Raw genomic sequence first — 27050 nt, 5'->3', positions numbered from 1 at the left:
CACCTGACAATGTCCCTATGCAGTATTCACAACTTCATAACAGGAGTAACGTTACAGTTACAAGGAAACATGTCATGTCACATTTCCAAACTGCAGTTATGTAAAAAAAAAAAAAAAAAAAAAAAAACTCTGAAGTTTGATAGAATAATACACTTCTGGGAATATATTAAAAATACCTTTAGGCTTATTATAAAAGATTAATTATTTTAAAATCTATGTTAAAATTTATGATAAAAGCATGTTTAAGTTTATGTCATTAAAAGTATATTAAATGTCTTTTATCATCTGTAATTAATCATCCTCTTTGCATTTCAAAGGTCTTGTACTTTATAACACCAAACATATAGGCCTACATATAAAGTTACAATTCAGTTTGTAGTTACTTACCTTAGTCACAGTCTTCAGCATCGCTTAACGTTAGCTCCATATTCCACTTGTATTCGCTCCATTTATTCTTTTATTCTCAATCACCTCCCTTGGTCCCCAAGTCATGAATCAGCAAATCATCGTGTACATGGATTCCTAGACTGGTAAATTACCCTGCACTAGTATCCTGACTGGGACTAGTCCAAAACATATGACGTGTCGCTGCAAATCATTCGGTTCACCTGACTTACGTTTTCACGCTTTAGAACTTCCGTTAATGTTAAAGGAACATACTGCGCATGAAACCGCATAATTAGGTTTACCAAATAAAATAATATTTACTTTAATCAGGCCTCAAGACTGTAGACTGCTAAAGTTATAACAAACTACATTTAATGTATTCTCTGATTGTAATTATAAGTCGCTCCTGTCTAGACGGGCTGCATTTACTCTGCATGGTTCAAGTGCAATTCATGTAGAAAGCTCTAAAAGACATTATTATTGATATCATATGCTCGTGCCAGTAATCAACATTTACTAAGATCTACAGTAAAATTCAATGGCTATTAGAGTGTGCCTCAAGAAGCGACCGGAAAGGGGAATCTGAAGGGAATCATTTGTCGCCCTCTGGTGGATGGATAATAGTCATAAACATCCTTCTCCATGAAAGCGAATGTAATTTTAATCCAAGTTTTAGAGGACATAACACTTTCACTAATACCACGCTGTTTTATGATAAGCTTGATTTTACTTATTACCTAATTTGATAAGGCACAGCACTGTGAGGCAGCACACTTGTTAGTAGACATCATAAAATAATATCATAGCTCAGATTTAAGTTTCAATTGTTTAAAACGCGAATCTGTTAGCTGACTGCATATATCTGCTCATTTAATTTTATTGAGAGAAATATTTCTGTATGCAGTTTAAATTAATAAAATTTAAAAAATACAATTTGACTAATGTGCTATCATTCCATCTCATACAAGTCGACACTTTAAAGGCTAAAATCATGGCTATGAACAATTTATCCCCAGGCAAGACTGAATCTATGGTTATAGTATGTCCGTTTTATATAAGAGATCTGTGGAATACTACTATTTTTATCTCCTACAACTCCAAGAGGTGTTGAGATCTGAAATCCATATTTAAAATAATAATAGTTCTTATTTTATCTTTATCAATAGGAAATATTTAGGGCATTGAGTTCTTCCTGTGGAAGAGATAGAAGCCGGTGTTCAATTTCGCTGGTGTGGGAGGATCAATATGGTCTTGAGAATGTTCACATGATCAATGTGGTCTTGAGAATGTTAGAACATTTTTTTTTAATTTATTTACTTTTTTATAACTTCCAAATCCAGGACACACAAATAATTCTAAATATGATCATATCTTTGTTCTTTTTGATGAAAAAAAATAAATCTCAAATAATGTAATGAAATATTTCTAGCATGAAAAACAACATGTATCTTGGAAGTGGATGACATGGTGATATTTTCTTTGTCTCAATTATTAACCTCTGCTCAAACACCAAAAAGATATACAGACTTCTCATTTAAACATTCAACAAATTGCCAGATATTTATATCCAAAGCTACTTACAAATAAAGACTTACCTTTTCAGCAAATACTGACTACAATTAGGGGAGAGTAGGGATGAAAGTAAAGTGATTTTTTCAAAGCACTGACAACATTTGCTTTCCAGGCTATAACAGCACATTCAGTATGCATCCCTTGATGGAGCTGCCAAATATCATGTGATTTCGGCACCGTGTACCGAATTTAGCTCCAAATTTCAGTTTTTAAGTGCAAAAAGTAAATTATAGCGGTTCTTTTCTCCTTATTACAAATTGTGTTTCTGCTTTCATGTATCAATGATCAATCTACAGGTGATTCAGTGCAATAACACATCCTTAAGTTTGAAATTACAGAGTTTTTTCATTGTAAAAGTAAATCAGATTTAAATGGTGAGAGTTCCTGTGGGGACGAAAGTAACACTGTTATTTATGTCACACTGATAATAGCCAAACCTTATTTTTCACATCCACATTAGAGTTTGCCATGTTTGGATTAATATACTTTTTAAAAAATGCATATGGCCAATAATAATAAAAATTAAAGCTGCAAGCAGCGATGATAGGGACCTCGCACCCGGGCTCACCGCCGCCCGGTGACCTTACAATGACAGAGAACAGCGAAAAATAATATTTTAAGCCAATATTTTAAAAAATCTAAGAAAATCACAGATTTATGCCAAACTTCCTCCTGTCAGCAGGTGGCACTATGACTGTGACTCAAGATTGGCATGTAGATGTCTTCCGGAGAGGAATCTTATCAACCATGTGAAATTTCAGGCACATGGGACATTGTGTGGCTGAGTTATAAGCCAAACTACCTTCTGCCAGCAGGTGGCGCTAATAAAGACTCAATATTATTATGTAGATGTGCTCAGGAGAGGACTTTCATCAACCATGTGACATTTTAGGCAGATCTCACATTGTGTGGCCGAGTTATAAGCCAAACTTCCTTCTGCCAGCAGGTGGCGCAATGACTGACTCAATATTGTTATGTAGATGTGTTTAGGAGAGGACTTGTATCAATCATGTGAAGTTTCAGGCAGATCAGACATTGTGTGGTTGAGTTATAAGAACTTCCTGTTCCATGGCGAAGCGTTGAGGTTTGTCATGCCGCCACGGACACGCCCCTCTGTGAAAACTCTAGATCTTCGCAATATATCATCGCTAGAGCTTTCAGATGACACCACCCAAATTTGGTGTTGATACGGGAAAGTTTGTGGAAGGAGTTTGTTACAGTGTCAACATGTCATTTCCTGTGGCCAGCAGGTGGCGCTATGACTGTAACTGGATATCGGCACGTAAACCTGATCAGGTCAGGACTGTTATTAAATGTGTGAATTTTGAGGCAGATCGAATATTGCATGCCTGAGTTATAACGACTTCCTGTTTTGTGGCGAATCATCAAAGTTTGCAAGGCCGCCACGGACACGCCCATCGATAAAAACTCTAAAGCTTCGCAATTTAACATCACCAAGGCTTTAAGATGACAAAACCCAATTTTGGTGTTGATCGGATAAAATCCCTAGGAGGAGTTCGTTAAAATACAACGCCTGAAAATGGCAAAAACGCCACTTTTTCGCCGCAGGAAATTAAAAATATCCGACTTCCTGTTGGGTTTGAGATATGGCTCCAAGAGACTTTTTCGTATGTTTTGCCATGTTTGAGGTGTGTGCCAATTTTTGTGCATGTGCGTGATTCGTGGATCGGGGGCTCGTCCGTTTAATTTTTCTAGGTGGCGCTGTCGAGTCATATTGCCACATCCACTTCAATATTGTTATGGGGATGTGTTCAAGAGATGACGTTTATCAACCATGTGAAGTTTCAGGCAGATCGGACATTGTGTGGTTGAGTTATAAGGACTTCCTGTTCCATGGTGTAGCGTTGAGGTTTGTCATACCGCCACGGACACGCCCTTCTGCGAAAACTCTAGATCTTCACAATATATCATCGCTAGAGCTTTCAGATAACACAACTCAATTTTGGTGCTGATACAATAAAATTTGTGGGAGGAGTTTATAACTCCGTAAATTATGTCATTTCCTGTGGCCAGCAGGTGGCGCTATAACTGTATCTGGATATCGGCATGTAAATGTGTTCAGGTCAGGACGCTTATCAAGCGTGTGAATTTTGAGGCAGATCGGATAATGCATGCCTGAGTTATAACGACTTCCTCTTTTGTGGCGAATCGTCGGAGTTTGCGAGGCCGCCACGGACACGCCCATCGATGACAACTCTAAAGCTTCGCAATTTAACATCGCCAAGGCCTTTAGATGACAAAACCCAATTTTGGTGTCGATCGGATAAAATCCCTAGGAGGAGTTCGTTAAAATACAACGCCTGGAAATGGCAAAAACGCCACTTTTTCGCCGCAGGAAGTTAAAAATATCCGACTTCCTGTTGGGTTTGAGATATGGCTCCAAGAGACTTTTTCGTATGTTTTGGTGTGTTTGAGGTGTGTGCCAATTTTCGTGCATGTGTGTGATTCGTGGATCGGGGGTTCGTCCGTTTAATTTTTCTAGGTGGCGCTGTCGTGTCATTTTGCCACGCCCACTTCCGAAGCCCATAAACGTAAATTTTCGCCACTTCTGAGGCGTGTGCAAAGCTGCGTGAGTTTTCGGGCATGTTTAGCCCCTCAAAACCGCGATTCATTCCGCGGAAGAAGAAGAAGAAGAAGAAGAAGAAACGGAGCAATTCCAATAGGGCCTACGCACCGTTTCGGTGCTCAGTCCCTAAATATATATAAAATGTAGAAATTTTGAACTGTTGGATTGCTTTTCAAACATTTGAACTATATGATGACAACTGATTTCAAAGTTTACCTTGATTTGGAAAAGTCAAGGTCTTAAAACTGCTAAAATCTTCAGTTATACCATTCCTAAAGCAGATGTATGTGTGTTTTGTGTGTGTTTTTTTAGTGCTTTAAAGAAATCTGTGTTTTAAAAAGTAACGAAGAGAGCAGAAGTCAATCATTTATTTGAATTATGCAGCCTGACGGGTTTACTGTTACAAAATATTTTAAATGTTTCTTAAAAAAATATATATTATGTTCAATGAAGGAAAATGTGTTGCATTTTTACCCAGACATTTAAAAATAACTTATTTTAGAGCAGTAATCACAATACCATGATAGCTTACTGTGAAAATATGATATTTTTATCCAAGGTTATCATATACCTATACACTGGCCCATGCCTAGATGGAACTAAAATTAAAAATGAAAATTCATTCATTCATTTTCTTTTCGGCTTAATCCCTTTATTAATCCGTGGTCACCACAGCAGAATGAACCGCCAACTTATTCAGCATATTTTACACAGCAAATGCCCTTTCATCTGCAATCCATCACACACATACACTACGGCCAATTTAGCTTACCAAATTCAACCCACGTGAACACGGGAAGAGCATGCAAACTCCACACTGCCTTCTGAACCAGCCAAGGTTTGGACCAGACTTTCTTGCTGTGAGGCAATCATGCTACCCACTATGCTACCGTGATGCCCTTAAACATAAAAATGCATTTTTTTTTAATAAAAGGACAAAATATGTTTGCAGTGAACATTAACAAGATCACAGTCAGATATATTTGAAATAAACAAGATTGAGTCTGTAAATCTAGCAAATAATGTTGTGTTACTTTTGACCCATCCATGTGTTACTGACAGAGTCAATATATGGGCAATTTATGTTTAATGTGAAATTATTATGAAGCTGTTCAACATTTGTTCAAAATACCACCTGGTGTTGATAGACAGCACTTATGAGTTAGTAACCACAGCAAAAAATATATTTCTGTCCAAAGCATGATCTTTTAAAAATAGGTTTTTATGGAAAATGGTAACCTACTTTCGTCCCGTTCTCCCCTACAACTTTGTTGCATTAACATATATTTATGCTTTGTTGTTATCAACCACAGAGAAAATGCATACATCAACATACCTTTGAATTGTGCTGTTTAGTCTCTCATGAACTGAATATTTCATTCATGTCATGAATGACATATTTAAAATAAACTGGCAGTGGGACTTCAAATTCCTGACATATACTTATATCAAGCACCTGACAGAATTAAAGGTTTTGTTTCATTGTAAAAGTTCTTACTCAGTTTGTGTCAATCCTTGACCTTGAATATGAAGCACAACTAAACTTAAAAACAGACTCAGTTTATTTGTGAAAACAGGATTTATTTTCATCTGCCAACAGCTGTAGTTTGTTAATTTGCTTTAGTTACAAAACATAATTAAGACCATGATGTCGTATTACAGAAAAATAGTCGGAAAAATAAACTATTAGTAAAACAGTCAAACTCTAGACAATGGTTAGCATGTACCGCTAAAGCTCATGACAATTTGCTGTAGTTGCGCTCCCTCTAGTGGTTTAGACAGGCAGTGCCACAGCAAAATTAAAATGCTGATTTGGCATACGAATGTGATTGAGATGCTCCAAATTTACTGAAAATTGTGGATAAAAGAGCTGCATAGTAACAAAATGCGCAGAATAATCCAAACTACATCAGATTATAACTGTGAGCCACTTATTATTAGTCTATTTAATTTCAACCCCTTGGATCCTGACTTCGCCTTCGAAATGCATATACTTATACTTCTCTGAGCCTTGACGGTTCGGGAAGTGGATTTCAGAACCATCAGGAAGAGTCACCAGAAATTCTTCATTGGTGAATGTGATTTTTATCTGAAGGGAAAAAAAAGGAATGAAAGAAATGAGAGTTTATGTTATCCACTTACAGTGCACGGTTGAATTACATGATGATGATTTTAGTCAGGGTGAAATCTAGATCACTGGCTTTAGAGAAAAAAATTGATTTAAAATTTAGAGGAACAAATAAAAATAATAGTCGGAGTGGAACAGACAGCACTGGCTATGAGATATTTACTGATGTGCCATGGCCTGAGAGATAGCAGATCAGCATGTGTTTAATATAAATAATATGTGTTTTACTCATGCTTATTGTCTGACCTCAGTCAGTGACACAGTCTGTGTGTGTGTGTGTGTGTGTGTGTGTGTGTGTGTGTGTGTGTGTGTGTGTGTGTGTGTGTGTGTGCGCGCGCGCGCGCGTGTGTGTGTGTGTGTGTGTGTGTTTTATGTTGACATTGTGGTATGAGGTGTTCACCTGTTCTTATTTAATACATTGTTTTTTTTAAGTTTAAATTGTGATGTTTTATTTATTTTCTTTTATTTAGATCATTTGATTGTTGTTATTTTTCTCCACACATTTCAAGATTTGGTGATGTTGTACTTTTATGGTCATGCCAATAAACCAATTTTGAAAAGAACAGATATATTCTCATTGTCAAAACCTCAGAGAACTGCAAACATGCTAATGAGTTGCTAAAATTAATATTTAAGAACAAGTTTGCTTTAAGTACTTTACCTTGAAGTGGCTTGATTGATAACTTAGAAAAAAATCTCTGATTATATAATCCAGATTGTGTGTAAGCAGTTACTATTCAGCTTATAGGGATATTTCACATCAATATAAATATTTACTCACTATTTAACCCCTCTTGGGTGGTTCAAAAGCTTTTAAAGTTTGTCAGTTGAAAACAAAAGAAGATATTTTGAAGAATGTAAGAAAACCAGTTGGCATTGACATCCATAGTAGGAATAAAAAAGTACTATGGAACTCAATGGATACCGGTTTCCAACATTTTTTTAAATATCTTTTTTTGTGCTCAGAACAAGTGGACAGAGAGCAAATGATGACAGAATTTTCATTCTTATGTGAGCTATTTTTTTAAGTTCATGCTTAAATAGCAATTCCTTAATTTTCCTTTCGGCTTAGTCCGTTTATTCATTAGTGATCACCACAGTGGAATGAACCGCTAACTTATCCAGCATATGTTTTACACAGCGGATGCCCTTCCAGATGCAACCCAGTACTGGGAAACATCAATACAAAATCATTCACACACATAAATTACGACCAATTTAGCTTATCCAATTCACCTATAACTCAGGTGTTTGGACTGTGGGAAAAACCGGAGCACCCGGAGGAAACCCACGCGAACACAGGGAGAACATGCAAACTCCACACACAATTGCCGAATGACCCAGCGGGACCTGGGTTAGGTCCAGGGACCTTCTTGCTGTGAGGCGACAGTGTTAACCACGAGCCACCGTTTCACCCTGCTTAAACAGCACCTCAATATAAATCACTATGAAATAAAAACTGATTTTATTTTGTGTATTAAATCAGTGTTTAATGTGCACATTATTATTGATTTCATTGACATTAAAACATGCCTTTGATGTAATCAATAAATTCCAGATGCAACAAAATCACTGATGATGAATTCAGTGCCTTGTGGGTGGGGCTACCTGAACTCAGACGAGACAAAACGTGCATCTGAAATTGCATACTCATGCACTATTCTACGCCATCTTGTAGTGCAAATAGTGTAAGTAGTGCACTCACACTAAAATATTCATGTTATTCCAACAAGAGTAAGTGTACTTTAAATACCCAGATGATGCCCTTTGTCATACATTAAAAAGGAAGTGTGAAGTGTGAATGATGGACATGTCACACACTTAACAGACGCAGCTTTGCTCAACTAGCGGAAGAGGCAGAGCTTTCGAGCACTAATGCTGGATTACTTAATTTATTTAGGATTGTGAAAGCAAAATTCTCCTACGAGAGTGTTTATACCTTTCTCCAGATTGTGAATGCAGTTTTACTCATGACAGGTATTATTTGGTAGTTTGGTCATTTACTTCTCTAATTTGGGAACCCTCAAACATCCTAAGGGAAACAGTTTGAATTTCCACTTAGTAAAAAAACCATTAGTGGTCCATTTGGAACTACACTACATACATATACTATGCTCTTGAGTGTGTAAGTGCATAAGTACATAATGTGCCATTTGGGGTTCAGCTATAGTCCTTTGAATGAGATCACAGCCTTAGCAAACCACTGTGTTCCAATCTATACCAATGAGTTAAAAACTATTCCCAACCTACATTTTATTTTTTGTTTGAAAGGCAATAAACTTGCCTTTACAAAGACAAAAATGATCAACTTCTTGTCATGCCAACTTCAGGTTTAATGTGAAAGTGTTGCATCTTGCCTGAAACTCCTTGTCCTGAATAAATGGAAAGTTGTTGTCTCTGTGCTCCTCACACCAGCTGCCGCTCTGGAATGAATTGCACACTATAGTGCACTGGTCCCCATGGGCATCAAATCGGGGATTCATGTGGAGAGCGATGTCTTCAGGGCTGTGACCAATGTTAATAGCAAAACTGCAAAAGGGAATATGGAAGATATACTTTTTATTGCTTTCAACATTCTAGATTCTAATAGCTGCATTTTGGAAACTTACTTTGTGGAATCAGGCTTTGGAACTCCTGTTATAGTCAGAGTCTGTCCAACTTTGAAGGACATATTCTGTATAAGCACACCCTAGAAGACAAAAAAGAGAGAGCGCACAGTGTGCTTAATTCCATATAAATAGATTTTCCTTTTGTATATCACACAGACTGATTAATCTGACACACACACACTACAGGTCTGGATAGCAGAACATGTGGATCCACTTAAATTTGACTTGTACAGGTGGGCAATGTGCCCAGTTGTTTTTTTGTTTTTTTTCCTGGACGCCAATGAGAGGCTTTTGTTATAATAATGGAGTAGACAAAATCAGCCTTGGCAATGAAGGTTGTCAAATGTTCCTATATGGACTGAAAGGAAAATCCTGATTCAATGGTAAAAGGCAAAGAGCCAGAGCTGAACTTTCAAAAAACTGCAGATGTGGCACTGCTGCTCTGGAGAAAAGCTGTGCATATATTCTGTAATGGCAACCATCAGATCACTAGCAACCACATAACAACACCCTATAGCAAACACTCACTGTATCATAGCAACCACATAACAACACCCTATATCAAACACTCACTGTATCATAGCAACCACATAACAACACCCTATATCAAACACTCACTGTATCATAGCAACCACATAACAACACCCTATAGCAAACACTCACAGTTTCCTGTAAAAACCTAGAAGTGATACAGCTTTGAATACTTTGCATGCTCACATTATTACAGTATAATTTTGATTTTCCTTAAAAAAAACACTACATTTAAAAAAGAATTATTGTAGATATGTATCTAAAATATGCACAGTAATCTGTCCTGAGTAAGGGTCCCAGATCATCAGTTAACTACACATATACCGGGAGTAATTTCCCATTAAAGCAATGTTACTGTAAAAAATATATATAATTAAACCATTTTAACAAAAATAACTGTAAGCAAAAGAAAGCAGGTGAAACACAGGCCTACTGTGTTTGATAATGAAAGGATGATCATCACGTGCACATGGTTAATGTTATACTGCTAATCTGTTCAAAGAATAATTAAAATGAAAGCAGTGACCGCTGCTGCTTACAAAATAATATGTGTATTTATTTTTCAATCTTGAGCTCCTGAAAGCAGCAGGACTGTGGGTGCACGATCACTGCTCTTTGTCCAGTCTATTTGAAAGGAAACCGATCGGACCAGTTGCGCTTCCTCTAGGCACGGTTGTTCGCGCAAGTAAACGGGAGCGCGCGCGATTTTTCGGAATTTACTTTCTTTTTTGCTGTTTTTCTCGCGCGAACACAGTTATTTTTGTCAGTCGTGCTGCAACTCAATTCTATGATCACATTTGCCCGATTAATATTGGGCCACCCTTATTGTCGAACCCTGCTTTTAAGAAAACTACAATTGAAAAATGATTTCTAACCAGCCAAAGTGGCTAGATGTCTGTCTAACCCGCCAGAGCTGAAATCTACCCGCATTTGGTGGGTTGATGTAAAGCCCTGTATATTATATATATATGTATATATATATATAATAAATGGCAAGTGTTGATGTTGTTTCTTGACTAAAGACCCAATTGACAAAGAGCAATTCCAATCTTTTTGTCTCATTCAATGTCCTTTTCAACAACAAAAAAAATTGCAATTGCATTTTTAAAGTTTTGAAAATAATCTTTGCTGTCTCTGTGTAAGGTAGGAAGATGTGATTTTGAAATAATTTGACAACCAAAACAACAATAGTGACTACAGGACTGTATGTGCATGTGCGTCTTTAAGAAGTGACATCACCACCTATACTGGCCTCCCATGCATAAAACAGCACTTCCAGAAAAGGGGACATTTTTTCCATATATGTCATTGTCGAAACTTAAGAACACGAAAAGAAAACATGTCTTTAAGTAAATAATTTTAAGTTAACATTCAATACAACTCTAAGATTTTAAAACTAAAATATTGATTACTAGGCTTCCTTAGACAACTGCAAAGTTTGTTTATTAACTTTACTTATCCACCAAATGCAGATAAGAAGTTACTGTATCTTATGATAATTCAGTCAGTAAATCAATGGACAAGCCATCTCTGAGAGAGCTGGTCATTGTTTAGAAGCCAAGTTTGAACAACAGCTGCCAAAATCAAACCTTATACTGTATACAAGACCTCTGTGACTCACAGCTGCCATGGAAAAGATTTATATAGCTGTTTAATGATGACAGAGAAGATGCAGACTGCAGCTGGCTGAACAGTAAAGAGAAAGAAAATGATCAGACAGAGAGATAGGAAGTGAAAAGTTTCTGAATAAGAATGTGAAAGCACAGATGTGTAGCAAAAGTGAATTCTTTCCACATTAGTCTTTGTACATTTTTGCAGAAGAAGCCCCTGCAGAATGACCCCTCCTATTCCTTCCTTAATATTCTGTTTAGCTGCAAAAGGGAAGAGGGACAGTGATGCTCAGGCTTTCAGTTCAGCATTGTGAGAAATCACTGAGTCATGCTGCTTTCTCTGAGCTAAGCTAAAGGCCTTTTTTCAATGCACCCAGACCATAGCTGGGCTTGAATTGGGCAGTCTTACTTCATTATTAGTAACGGCAGAAGACTGAACAGCAAAGTTAACGTCTGTCCTAAATTGAGCATGATTCACTTTTATTATTTGATTATGATGCAATTCTCAATAAACACATCAGCCAACTGATTTGAAATATAATTACATTTACGGCGAGAAACCAGCAGCCATTTCAGGGTCACAAGATCCTTTTGAAATCATCCTAATATGCTGATCTGATTTCTTACCACACAGTAAGAAACAGTTTCACAGTTCATGGCTTAATATATTTTAAAATATTTTTGAGGAGACACACTGTTTTCCATTCCACCATTTGTTCATGTACTTAACTTTTGCAAAAAAAAAAAGTTTTTCTGTAACTTGTGTTCTATTTCAAGCATCCTTGTGAAAGAAAATTACTAACTATTTTTACTTAATCTTGATGACCTCAAATTATAGCAAACTATATTCGGGATACTATATTTATATATATATATATATATATATATATATATATATATATATATATATATATATATATATATATACAACAAGGCCAAAGACATTAAAACTAAATTTTAAAAGAGGAAAGTGCTCAACTTTTTTACGAACCTCCCTTGTCCAAAGGGCTTTTCTAGTCACATGATGTCACACTCACACTATTATTCAAACCTTAATTTAATCAAAAAAATTGCTTTACTATATTATTTTTAAGGTTATTAACGTTTGAAATTAAACTCATTTTGCACTGCATTCATAAATAACTTATAAAGTAAATTATATATATATATATATATATATATATATATATATATATATATATATATATATATATATATATATATATATATATATATATGAACACCAGTACATCATTATGATGAAATTTGATTAAGTTTTAGAAATAACCACACATAACAGTAAGTGTATTAAAGTTATGAGGGGTCACACCCATGAACAATGCACGTGGCTACAATATCTATAAGAAATAGCAAACAGACAAGACAACAGACTGTACAGCATCAACAAGCATAAGGACTTCGGATGCTTGGAGTAGGCAACATACTATATATTAGTAGAATTTAGACGAAACATTATGCCATATGCTCTCTTAATCATAAACAAATCTCATTCAGTCCATTTGACATAAAACTTAACAATAATATATCGACTTGTAATATACTCACGGCCATTTTGACGTCTTTTGAGACCTATTGTGAAGTGAAACGAAGAGTCAGGGAGAAAGTTGCGCAGTGCGAGGGCTTCTTATGCCCACTGTGTTCAGCTCTTCAGATGAGCGATCTTTGCTTCAGCCAATTAGATTTTTGTGTCTGTCCCACCTCGACCAATCGCAAGAAAAGGCATGCAGAGTTACTGTATGGGTCTATTTCTAGGCATACCCTTGTAATGCGCTATAAATACACCTAACTAATTAAAACTGAACGAATTTAAGCACTGTGAATGTTGGTGTACATTGCGAGAGACGACAATTGATGTAATTATACGCTTGTAAAGAATAACAAATGTACTTATAAGGCTTTATTAAAATATTTGGCTTCGGTCTACAATGTGATTGAACGCGTATTGCAGTTGACAGGCTTATGAAGAGAAGAAAAATGTCACAGGTTGTAAAACATACTGATCATATAATAAGTAGGAGTTGGTATTCTAGACTACAACAATAGTATTATTATGATTTTATTAGTGTATTACATTGGCATCATTGATCATAACATGTTACAAGGGCCAACACTAACAGTAAGCTTTCTTTCACAGAACAAACAGTACAACAGCAGAAACAGCACAGAAACACCAACAGTGAGAGACAGACAACAACAGAGAACAGACAGAGACAGAGAAAATCTGCCATCAATTAGTTTTATAAAATGAAAAGAGAAAAATATATTTAGCTTTTTTTTTTTTTTTTTTTATAAATTCTTCATGGTATTTCCCAAAAATGATATTCTTTCATTTGTTCTCATTTTAAAAATACACTGTATATGTTATGATAAAATGTCAAATAAAATTGAAATTTAGGCTTTTCTGCACACAATCACTCAACATTGCTGCACATTTCTGCAACTATCACCAATACTCCACAACTACAGTATCACCATCACTCAGATTAGGTCCCCACCCCACCTCTTAGACCAGAATTTCACCCTTGTTCATGTCAAATAAATATGTGCTGCTCACATGCCACTTATGCGTTGTGTTGTACTGAGAAACGCCCCTGCCGTAAAATACACCCCTTTCATAGACTTTCATTAGAACTGTCAGTCTTCTGTAAGGTAAAGATTAACTGTGTTATTAAAAAGATTGTATCAATTTCAGCTATGCATATTTCAGAGGGGGTGCATTTTATGCAGGGGTAACAGTCTTTTATGTAGGCCACAGGTGTCAGCCTGCAGTGAGTTTTGCAAGTCTAAAGTTTAAACAATATGATGATCTATTTTTGACTAATGACTCCTTATAGATTATTATTTATTTTATTTTATTTAAATATTTTTTGCATGAAGCAGAAAGGAAGGATGAGGTCAGGGAGTTTAGACCATTCATTCATTTTCTTTTCTGCTAGTCCCTTTATTAATCTGGGGTTGCCACAGTGGAATGAATCGCAAACTTATCCATCATACGTTTTATGCAGCGGATGCCCTTTTAGCTACAGCCCATCCCTGGGAAACATCCATACACTCTCATTCACACACATACTGTAGGAGCCATTTGGCAACTTTTCATTGTTCCACTAAGTGGTGCTCTTTAAACAGGCTTTATAAGTGGGAACGAATATTCAGGTAACAGGTGATGCTAGACGGAGGGGAGCACATTTTTGACCACACACTCTCACACACAGAGCCACACACACTCACACACAAACAATCGCACACACATATGCACACACGTTCATTTACGCTTTAGCGTGACGATTTGTTTTGTTGGCTTGTAAGTCACGATATGTGGCAGTGTTTGATGTTTACGAACGAAAACTTACCTGGAAGGAAACTTGTGAACTATTGGAGTGTGCAACTGCAATAAACCTAAATATCTATGGAAACAAGTAGGCCTATACTGTTCATTGCATTTACAGTTCATCAGCCAAGAGTGCCTGTCTAACAACATGTCAGGGACTTCAAGCAAAAGGCTTAGCCTCTACACATACACTAGGGACAATTTGGAGTTCAGACTTAATAAACCTAATTCTTGGCCATGAGTCGGGTCTAATGCCGAGTTCAGACTGCATGATTTTCAAAGTAGTCGTGTCGCAGATGTTTTCACACAGCATGACTATCTGGGCTAGCGTTTCGTCGCTGCTTTGTTTACACTGCAAGATGGATCAGTGACAGGGACTTTCACATTGCATGACTTTACTATAGGAAGAATCGCCGACAACTTCGTCTCACAGCCAAAAACACAGTATATATTTTGTTATTAACTACATAATGTGAAAGAAGCCTTTAATGGGGTAGAAAATGTACATATTTGCTCACCTGGGTTTAAAGGGAATTAGCCATTTCTCTTCAACATTGATAATAAACTAATTTTCTTCTGGATGAAACGTCAAACAGACACGGTTGCTCCTGAGTCCTGTCAAACCTCCACTAGTTTTTCCTCCATTTTGTGAGTCCAAATAAACCGAAAATGAGCGCTTTTAACTTTGCCTGTGATTTTAGGCATTTGTCGGAGATTTCTCAAATCGGGGCTAAAATCACGCAGTCTGAACTAGGCATAAGACAACACACAACAGATAATTCTATAAAACATTTTTTTGTGTGTGTGTGTGTGTGTTCTTTACAATTGTCTATAGAATTTCATTCTAATGAAATTAACATATTTATATATATTTATTAATAGGCCTATATTTATAAATTCTTAAATGATCTTAGCATATCACTTCAGTCTTTACATTGTTTTCCAGATACATTTAGAATATATTTTTTATTTATTTAGAATAGAATAATAAATGGATAATAATACTTTTATTTATAATAAAATTTTTTTATAAAAAGTATTTATTCAAATAATATAGAATTTTTATAGATTTATAAATAGGGCGTGGTTTGGTTTGGGCGTGGCTTGTGGGCATAGAGGTGGGGCATAAATTCTCACCCTATGCTAAAGCCAAAAGCTGGCAGCCTTGGTTCACAGGTAACGTGTTTTGACTGAGTGCAAAGAGAAGTTAATAATTAATGTAACCACATACATTCTGTATATTGACTGATCGTTTGCCTTTATTTTCCATAATGTATAAACTTATTGTGCATTATACTTTCATAATGGCTATTATTGATTATTAAAACTGACATTCAGCAAAGCAGAGGGTTTCGTATTTTAAATGAAAATGAGGCAGCTCCCACTTGTATTCGCTCCATTTGGAGTGGATCTCAGTTGGACGGCAAAAGAATACCACGCGAGGTCCATTAACGCTCTTATCTTTTATTCTCAATCACCTCCCTTGGTCCCAAATCATGAATCAGCAAATAATCGTGTACATGGAATCCTTGACTGGTAAATTACCCTGCACTGGTACCCTGACTGGGACTAGTCCACAACGTATGACGTGTCGTTGAGATTGCGATTCATTCATTGGTTCACCTGATTTAAGTTTTCGCGCTTTAGAACTTCTGTTAACGTTAAAGGAACATACTGCGCCTGAAACCGCATAATTAAGATTACCAAATAAAATAATATTTATTTTAATTAATATTATTTACTCACATATCAGACCTCAAGACTGTAGACTGCTAAAGTTATAACAAACTACATTTAATGTATTCTCTGATTGTAATTATGAGTCGCTCCTGTCTAGACGGGCTGCATTTACTCTGCATGGTTCAAGTGCAATTAATGTAAAAGCTCTAAAAGACATCATTAAAGATATCATATGCTCGTGCCAGTAATCAACATTTACCAAGATCTAGAATTCAATGGCTATTAGTGAAAACCGAGTGTGCCTCGAGAAGCGACCGGAAAGGGGAATCTGAGGGCTCTTTTGTCGCCCCCTGGTGGATGGATAATAGTCATAAACATACCCTTTTCCATGAAAGCGAATGTAATTTTAGTCAAAGTTTTAAAGGACATAACACTTTCAGTAATACCACGATCTGTGCTCATTTTTATGATAAGCTTGATTTTACTTTTTAGCTAATTTGATAAGGCACAGCACTGTGAGGCAGCACTGTTGTTAGTAGACATCATAAAATAATATCATAGCTCACTGAAGATTTAAGTTTCAATTGTTTAAAATGTGAATCTGTTAGCTGACTACATATATCTGCTTATTTAATTTTATTGAGTAAAATATTTCTCTATGCAGATTAAATTAATAAAATTTAAAAAATACAATTTGACTAATGTGGTATCATTCCATCTCCAAATCCATATTTAAAATAATAATAATAATAATAATAATAGTTCTTATTTTATCTTTATCAATAGGAAATATTTAGGGCATTGAGTTCTTCCTGTGGAAAAGATGGAAGCCGGTGTTCAATTTCGCTGGTGTGGGAGGATCAATGTGGTCTTGAGAATGTTAGAACATTTTTTATTTATTTATTTACTTTTTCATAATTGCTTAATCCAGGACACACAAATAATTCGTAATATGATCATGTCCTTGTTCTTTTTGATGAAAAAAAAATCTCAAATAAATTAATGAAATATTTCTAGCATGAAGAACAACATGTATCCTGGAAGTGGATGACATGGTGATTTTTTCTTTGTCTCAATTATTAACCTCTGCTCAAACACCAAAGATATACAGACTTCTCATTTAATCATTCAACAAATTGCCAGATATTTATATCCAAAGCTACTTACAAATAAAGACTTACCTTTTCAGCAAATACTGACTACAATTAGGGGAGAGTAGGGATGAAAGTAAAGTGATTTTTTTCAAAGCACTGACAACATTTGCTTTCCAGGCTATAACAGCACATTCAGCATGCATCCCTTGATGGAGCTGCCAAATATCATGTAATTTCAGCACCGTGTACCGAATTTAGCTCCAAATTTCAGTTTTTAAGTGCAAAAAGTAAATTATAGCGGTTCTTTTCTCCTTATTACAAATTTAGTTTCTCCTTTCATGTATCACACTAATGATCAATCTGCAGGTGATTCAGTGCAATAACACATCCTTAAGTTTGAAATGTCAGAGTTTTTTCATTGTAAAAGTAAATCAGATTTAAATGGTGAGAGTTCCTTTGAGGACAAAAGTAACACTGTTATTTATGTCACACTGATTTTAGCCAAACCTTATTTTTCACTTCCACCTTAGAGTTTGCCATGTTTAAATTCATATGTTTATAAAAAAAGTTATGCATATTGCCAATAATAATAATAATTATAATAATAAATGCATAAACATTGTAGAATTTTTCAACATTTTGAATTGTTGGATTGCTTTTGAAACATTTGAACTATTTGACAACCAATTTTAAAGTTTACCGTGGTTTGAAAAAGTCAAGGTTTTAAAACCGCTAAAATCTTCTGTTATACCATTCCTAAAGCAGATGTACGTGTGTTTTGTGTGTGTTTTTTTAGTGCTTTAAAGAAATCTGTGTTTTAAAAAGTAACGAAGAGAGCAGAAGTCAATCATTTATTTGAATTATGTATCCTGACGGGTTTACTGTTACAAAATATTTTAAATGTTTCTTAAAAAAATATATATTATGTTCAATGAAGGAAAATGTGTTGTATTTATACCCAGACATTTAAAAATAACTTATTTTAGAGCAGTAATCACAATACCATGATAGCTTACTGTGAAAATATGATATTTTTATCCACGGTTATCATATACACTGGCCCATGCCTATAGATGGAACTAAAATTAAAATTTTTTTCATTTTCTTTTCGGCTTAATCCCTTTATCAATCAGGGATTGCCACAGCGGAATGAACTGCCAACTTATTCAGCATATGTTTTACGCAGCGAATGCCCTTTCATTTGCATCACGCACATACATACACTACGGCCAATTTAGCTTACCCAATTCATTCTTTAGACTTGTGGAGGAATCCGGAGCATCCGGAGGAAACCCACATAAACACAGGGAGAGAATCCAAACTCTACACTGCCAACTGAACCAGGTGAGGTTCGAACCAGTGACCTTCTTGCTGTGAGGCAATCATGCTACCCACTATGCTACCGTGATGCCCTTAAATATAAAAATGCTTTTTTTTTCCAAAATAAAGGACAAAATATGTTTGCAGTAAACATTAACAAGATCATAGTCAGATATGTTTGAAATAAACAAGTCAGTAAATCTAGTAAATATTGTTGTGTTACTTTTGACCCACCCATGTGTTACTGACAGAGTCAAAAGGAATATGGGCAATTTATGTTTAATGTGAAATTATAATTTCACATTAAACATAAATTGTCCATAGTTACTTTTATTATGAAGCTGTTCTACATTTGTTCAAAATACCACCTGGTATTGATAAACCACACTTATGAGTTAGTAACCACAGCAAATATATTTCTGTCTAAAACATGATCTTTTAAAAATAGGTTTTTATGAAAAATGATAGCCTATCTTCGTCCCGTTCTCCCCTACAACGTTATTGCATTAACATATATTTATGCTTTGTTGTTATCAACCACAGTTTAGTCTTTCATGCACTGAATATTTCATTCATGTCATGACCTATTTAAAATAAACTGGCAGTGGGACTTCGAATTCCTGACATATACTTATATCAAGCACCTGACAGAATTAAAAGGTTTGTTTCATTGTAAAAGTTCTTACACAGTTTGTGTACATCCTTGACCTTGAATTAGAAGCACAACTAAACTTAAAAACAGACTCAGTTTATTTGTGAAAACAGGATTTAATTTCATCTGCCAACAGCTGTAGTTTATTAATTTGCTTTAGTTACAAAACAGAATTAAGACCATGATGTCGTATTACAGAAAAATAGTCGGAAAAATAAACTATTTGTAAAACAGTCAAACTCTAGTCTAGAGTCTAGACAATGGTTAGCATGTACCGCTAAAGCTCATAGCAATTTGCTGTAGTTGCGCTCCCTCTAGTGGTTTAGACAGGCAGTGCCACAGCAAAATTAAAACGTTGATTTGGCATACAAATGTGATTGAGATGCTCCATAGTGACTAAAAAATGGTGAATAAAAAATCAGCAAAGCAATGAAATGCACAGAATAATATAGAATTAATCAGATTATAACTGTGAGCCACTTTTTATTAGTCTATTTAATTTCAATCCCTTGGATCCTGGCTTGGCCTGTAAAATTCATATACTTGTACTTCTCTGAGCCTTGACGGTTAGGGAAGTTGATTTCCGAACCATCAGGAAGAGTCACCAGAAATTCTTCATTGGTGAATGTGATTTTTATCTAAAGGAAGAAAAGGAATTAAAGAAATGAGAGTTTATGTTATCCACTTACAGTTGAATTACATGATGACAATTTTAGTCAGGGGGAAATCTAGATCACTGGCTTTAGAGAAAAAAATAGATTTAAAATTTAGAGGAACAAATAAAAATAATAGTCGGAGTGGAACAGACAGCACTGGCTGTGAGATATTTACTGATGTGCCATGGCCTGAGAGATAGCAGATCAGCATGTGTATAATATAAATGATATGTGTTTTACTCATGCTTATTGTCTGATCTCAGTGACACAGAATGTGTGTGTGTGTGTGTGTGTGTGTGTGTGTGTGTGTGTGTGTGTGTGTGTTTTATGTTGACATTGTGGTATGAGGTGTTCACCTGTTCTTATTTAATACCTTGTTTTTTTTAAGTTGAAATTCATTCATTCATTTTCTTGTCGGCTTAGTCCCTTAATTAATACGGGGTCGCCACAGCGGAATGAACCGCCAACTTATCCAGCAGGTTTTTACACAGCGGATGCCCTTCCAGCCGCAACCCATCTCTGGGAAACATACACACACACACACTCATACACTACGGACAATTTAGCCTACTGTGGGGGAAACCGGAGCACCTGGAGGAAACCCATGCGAACGCAGGGAGAACATGCAAACTCCACACAGAAACGCCAACTGAGCCGAGGATCGAACCAGCGACCCTCTTGCTGTGAGGCGAACGTGCTACTCACTGCGCCACTGCGTCGCCTAAGTTGAAATTTATTTATTTATTTCTTTTATTTTATTTAGATCATTTGATTGTTGTTATTTTTCTCCACACATTTCAAGATTTGGTGATGTTGTATTTTTATGGTCATGCCAATAAACCAATTTTGAAAAGAACTGATATATTCTCACTGTCAAAACCTCAGAGAACTGGAAACATGCTAATGAGTTGCTAAAATTAATATATTAAAATTAAGAACAAGTTTGCTTTAAGCATTTTACTTTAAAGTGGCTTGATTGATAACTTTAAAAAAAATCTCTGATTATATAATCCAGATTGTGTGTAAGCAGTTACTATTCAGCTTAAAGGGATAGTTCATTTCAATATAAATATTTACTCACTATTTAACCCCTCTTGGGTGAATCAAAAGCTTTTAAAGTTTGGCGGTTGAAAACAAAAAAAGATATTTTGAAGAATGTTAGACACAGGTAGGCACTGACATCCATAGTAGGAATAAAAAGTACTATGGAACTCAATGGATAGCAGTTTCAAACATTTTTTTTTCAGATTAAGTGGACAGAGATCTGAAGAAATGATGACAGAATTTTCACTCTTAGATGAGCTATATTTTTAAGTTCATGCTTAAACAGCATTCATTCATTTTCCTTTCAGCTTCATCTCTTTATTCATCAGTGATCACCACAGTGGAATGAACTGGGAACTGGGAAACATCAATACACACTCTATCACACACATACACTATGACCAATTTAGCTTATCTAATTCACCTATAACGCACGTGTTTGAACTGTGGGGAAAACTGGAGGAAACCCACACGAACAGGGGGACAACATGCAAAATCCACACACAAATGCCAACTGACCTTGCCAAGACTCAAACCAGGGACCTTCTTGCTTTGAAGTGACAGTGCTAACCACGAGTCACCGTTTCGCCCTGCTTAAACAGCACCTCAATTTAAATCAATATAAAATTAAAACTGATTTTATTTTGTCTATTAAATCAGTGTTTAATGTGCGCATTATTATTGATTTCATTGACATTAAAATATTCCATTAATTTAATCAATAAGAGCGACGCAGTGGGGCAGTAGCTAGTGCTGTCGCTTCACAGCAAGAAGGCCGCTGGTTGAGCCTCGGCTGGGTCAGTTGGCGTTTCTGCGTGGAGTTTGTATGTTCTCCCTGCGGTTGCATGGGTTTCCTCCGGGTGCTCTGGTTTTCCCCACAGTCCAAAGACATGTGGTACAGGTGAATTGGGTAGGCTAAACTGTCCGTAGTGTATGAATGTAAATAAGTGTGTGGATGTTTCCCAGAGATGGGTTGTGGCTGGAAGGGCATCCGCTGTGTAAAAACGTGCTGGATAAGCTGGCAGTTCATTCCGCTGTGCAACCCCGGATTAATAAAGGGACTAAAAAAACAAGAAAATGAATTAATGAATGAATGTAATCAATAAATTCCTGATGCAACAAAATCTCTTCTCTGATGATGAATTCAGTGCCTTGTGGGTGAGGCTACCTGTCACTCAGACGAGACAAAACGTGCATCTGAAATTGAAAATCTGAATACTTATGCACTATTCTACACCCTCTTGTAGTGTAAATAGTGTAAGTAGTGCACTCACACTGAAATATTTATATTATTCCAACAAGAATAAGTGTACTTTAAATACCCAGATGATGTCCTTTGTCATACATTAAAAAGGAAGTGTGATGTGTGAATGATGGACATGTCACACACTCAACAGTCGCAGCTTTGCTCACCTAGCGGAAGAGGCAGAGCTTTCGGGCACTAATGCTGGATTACTTCATTTATTTAGGATTGAGAAAGCAAAATTCTTCTACGAGAGTGTTTATACCTTCGCCAGATTGTGAATGCAGTTTTACTCATGACAGGTATTATTTGGTCATTTGTTTCACTAATTTGCTAACCCTCAAACATCCTAAGGGAAATGGCTAGAATTTCTGCTTAGTAAAAATAAACCCATTAGTGGTCCGTTTAGGATGACACTACATACATATACTATGCTGTTGAGTGTGTAAGTGCATAAGTACATAGTGTGCCATTTGGGGTTCAGCTATAGTCCTTTGAATGAGATCACAGCCTTAGCAAACCACTGTGTTCCAATCTATTTCCAATGAGTGAAAAACTATTACCAACCTACATTTTATTTTTTTGTTTGAGAGGCAATAAACTTGCCTTTACAAAGACAAAAATTCCAACTTCAGGCTAAATGTGAAAGTGTTGTGTCTTGCCTGAAACTCCTCGCCCTGAACAAATGGAAAGTTTTCGTCTCTGTGCTCCTCACACCAGCAGTCATTCTGGAATGTATTGCACACTATAATGCACTGGTCCCCATGGGCATCAAATCGGGGATTTATGTGGAGAGCGATGTCTTCAGAGCTGTTACCAATGTCAATGGTAAACCTGCAAAAGAGAAAGTGGAAGATATACTTTTTATTGCTTTTAACATTCTAGATTCTAATAGCTGCATTTTGGAAACTTACTCTGGGGATTCAGGCTTGGGGACTCCTGTAAGAGTCAGAGTCTGTCCAACCTTAAAGGCCATATTCTGTATAAGCACAGTCTAGAAGACAAAAAAGAGAGAGCGCACAGTGTGCTTAATTCCATATAAATAAATGTTCCTTTTGTATATCACACAGACTGATTAATCTGACACACACACACACACACACACACACACACACTACAGGTCCAGATAGCAGAACATGTGCATCCTCTTAAATTTGACTTGTACGGGTGTCTGGAGAAAAGCTGTGCATATATTCTGTAATGGCAACCATCAGATCACTAGCAACCACATAACAGCACCGTATAGCAAACACTCACTTTATCATAGCAACCACATAACAACACCCTATAGCAAACACTCACAGTTTCCTAATGTAAAAACTAGAAGTGACACAGCTTCGGATACTATGCATGCTCACATCAATATAGTATAATTTTAATGACACTGACTGTACAATAATCACTATTATATTTTAGTGTGAGGGGTAGGTTCAGGGTAGGGTAGATGTTCATAAAACACATTGATGGGTCATTTAAAAAATAATATAAATAATTGCTGTTAACTTCTGGCCATAGCTGTGCCGCTTCTAGCAACAACCACATACTAACAATAACCTAGCAATCATAGCAACACTATAAATACACAAATTCATTTGCAACAGCATAGCAACAATATTTTATAGATACCCCCTAAAATATAGTATATGGACCAACCTAATGTCTCATAGGTATTTTCTGAATAGGTATTATAAATATATATTTCTAATATATATTTGCCATGATGACAGTAAATAATATTTTAATAGATATGTTCAAGAAACATCTAAAAATCAAAGGGGGATAATAATTCTGACCTCAACTGTATATATACATACACACACCCTACTGAAAAATAACAGCTAAAACAGCTAGTTTTAGCTGATCGACCAGCCTGGTTTTAGAGGGGGTTTTGTCATTTCCAGCCTGGTCTTAGCTGAGAGCCCTGCCAAAACAAGCTATGTCCAGCTTAAACCAGGCTGGTTTAAGCTGTTTTTTTTCAGCAGCGTATATATATATATATATATATATATATATATATATATATATATATATATATATATATATATATATATATATATATATATATATATAAATATATATATATATATATATATATATATTAGAAAGTGTTAAGCTTGGATGGGCAAGTGTTGATGTTGTTTCTTGACTAAAGACTTAGCTGATCCAAATCTTTTTGTCTCAATCAATGTCATTTTCAGCTTAAAAAAAGAGGAAAACTTTCAAATACATTTGCATCTGTGTAAAGTAGGAAAATGTGATTTTGTGATAATTTGACAACCAAAACAATGGTGACTACAGGACTGTATGTGCACGTGTGTAATGTTTCTTTACGAAGTGACATCACCACTGGCCTCCCATGTATAAAACAAGTTGCAGAAAAGAGGACATTTTTTTCTTCTATGTCATTGCCGAAACTGTTAAGAAACATGAAAAGACAAAACTTTTTTTAATTAAATAATTTTAAGTTAACATAGCAAAACTTTAGGGTTTTAAAACTAAAATATTGGTTAGGCTTCCTTAAACCAACTGCAAAGTTTGTTTATTAACTTTACTTATCCACCATATGCAGATAAGAAGTTACTGTATCTTATCGTAGCTACCAAAATCAAACCTTACTGTATACAAGACTTCTGTGACTCACAGCTGCCACGAAAAGCAGATTTATATAGCTGTTTAATGATGACAGAGGAGATGCAGACTGCAGCTGGCTGAACAGTAAAGAGAAAGAAAATGATCAGACAGAGAGATAGGAAGTGAAAAGTTTCTGAATAAGAATGTAAAAGCACAGATGTGTAGCAAAAGTGAATTCTTTCCACATTAGTCTTTGTACATTTTTGCAGAAGAAGCCCCTGCAGAATGACCCCTCCTATTCCTTCCTTAATATTCTGTTTAGCTGCAAAAGGGAAGCAGGACAGTGATGCTCAGGCTTTCAGTTTAGCATTGTGAGAAATCACTGAGTCATGCTGCTTTCTCTGAGCTAAGCTAAAGGCCTCTTTACAATGCAGCTGAGCTTGAATTGGGCAGTCTTACTTCATTATTAGTAACGGCAGAAGACAGCAAAGTTAACGTCTGTCCTAAATTAAGCATGATTCACTTTTATTATTTGATTATGATGCAATTCTCAATAAACACATCAGCCAACTGATTTGAAATATAATTACATTTACGGAGAGAAACCAGCAGCCATTTCAGGGTCACAAGATCCTTTTGAAATCATCCTAATATGCTGATCTGATTTCTTACCACACAGTAAGAAACAGTTTCACATTTCATGGCTTAATATATTTTAAAATATTTTACACACTGTTTTTCATTAGCATCATTTTTTCCACTATTTGTTCATGTACTTTTGCAAAAAAATACAAAGTTTTTCTGTAACTTTTGGTCTATTTCAAGCATCCTTGCAAAAGAAAATAACTAACTTTTTTTTACCTAATCTTGATGACCTCAAATTATAGCAAACTATATTTGGGATACTATATATACATATATATAGTATATATATATATATATATATATATATATATATATATATATATATATATATATATATATATATATATATATATATATATATATATATATAAATATATATATATATATATATATATATATATATATATATATATATAACAAGACCAAAGACATTAAAACTAAATTTTAAAAAGTGCTCAACTTTTTAGGAACCTCCCTTTTCCAAAGAATTTTAGGGCTTTTCTAGTCACATGATGTCACACTCACACTATTATACAAACATTAATAACAATTTAATCCAAAAATTGCTTTACTATTATTATTATTTTAAGTCTAAAGTTTGAAATTAAACTCATTTCATATATTCATGAATAAATTAATTAATATGGACAATATATATATATATATATATATATATATATATATATATATATATATATATATATATATATATATATATATATATATATATATATATAAAATAAAAATAAGCACCATCACAACATTATGATGAAATTAGAAATAACCACATATAACAGTAAGTGTATTGAAGTTATGAGGGGTCACACCTATGAACAATGCACGTGGCTACAATATCTATAACATTCTACAATATGGCATACTATTGCATACTGCTATATGCTCTCTTACTCATAAACAAATCTTATAGTCCATTTGACATAAAACCTATCAATAATATATCGAGTTGTAATATACTCACGGGCATTTTGACGTCTTTTGAGACCCTTTGTGAGGTGAAATGAAGTGTCAGGTAGAAAGTTGAGCAGTGTGAGGGCTTCTTATATACCCACTGTGTTCAGCTCTTCAGATGGGTGATCTTTGCTTCAGCCAATTAGATTTCTTTGTCTGTCCCACCTTGACCAATCGCAAAAAAAAAGAGACACTGCTCGCTGCAGAGCCATTTAAGCAGAGCTGAGCTCCAGCGAGGGGGAGCATGAGCTCTCACTCCTCCTCTTATAAGCTATTTTAATGTGTACACCAACCCTACCCCCAGTGACATTACTCGTAGAAGTGCAAGAAAGGAGGAGCGAGAGCTCAAGCTTCCCCTCGCTGGAGCTCAGCTCTGCCCAAATGGCTCTGCAGTGAGCACCAC

At 35.5% G+C, this 27050-nt stretch overlaps 3 protein-coding genes across 5 annotated transcripts in view; all 3 read right to left on the bottom strand.

Moving 5' to 3' along the window:
* Positions 1-592, bottom strand: part of cacna1ia (calcium voltage-gated channel subunit alpha1 Ia) — a 413851-nt gene extending 413259 nt beyond the window's left edge. For all 3 annotated transcript variants that reach the window (XM_073944536.1, XM_073944538.1, XM_073944539.1), the window contains exon 1: positions 388-592. The gene's annotated coding sequence lies outside the window, so the exon portion shown is untranslated. The remainder of the gene's footprint in view (positions 1-387) is intronic.
* A 5514-nt stretch (positions 593-6106) lies between these two features.
* On the bottom strand, positions 6107-13078 carry lgals2a (lectin, galactoside-binding, soluble, 2a). Its single transcript, NM_212894.2, has 4 exons — positions 12991-13078; positions 9284-9363; positions 9032-9203; positions 6107-6635 (listed from the first exon to the last, which is right to left on the bottom strand). The coding sequence occupies exons 1-4, from the start codon at positions 12994-12996 to the stop codon at positions 6489-6491; spliced, it is 405 nt and encodes a 134-aa protein (NP_998059.2). The 5' UTR covers positions 12997-13078; the 3' UTR covers positions 6107-6488.
* A 6516-nt stretch (positions 13079-19594) lies between these two features.
* On the bottom strand, positions 19595-26712 carry lgals1l1 (lectin, galactoside-binding, soluble, 1 (galectin 1)-like 1). The gene is made up of 4 exons (NM_001005958.2): positions 26658-26712; positions 23377-23456; positions 23125-23296; positions 19595-20157 (listed from the first exon to the last, which is right to left on the bottom strand). The coding sequence occupies exons 1-4, from the start codon at positions 26661-26663 to the stop codon at positions 20011-20013; spliced, it is 405 nt and encodes a 134-aa protein (NP_001005958.2). The 5' UTR covers positions 26664-26712; the 3' UTR covers positions 19595-20010.
* Positions 26713-27050: the final 338 nt, after the last annotated feature.

The sequence above is a fragment of the Danio rerio genome, chromosome 3 (genome assembly GCF_049306965.1).
Source record: "Danio rerio strain Tuebingen ecotype United States chromosome 3, GRCz12tu, whole genome shotgun sequence".
Lineage (NCBI taxonomy): Eukaryota > Metazoa > Chordata > Actinopteri > Cypriniformes > Danionidae > Danio > Danio rerio.
The sequence above is the reverse complement of the archived record's forward strand: the minus strand, read 5'-3'. Positions and strand labels throughout refer to the sequence as shown.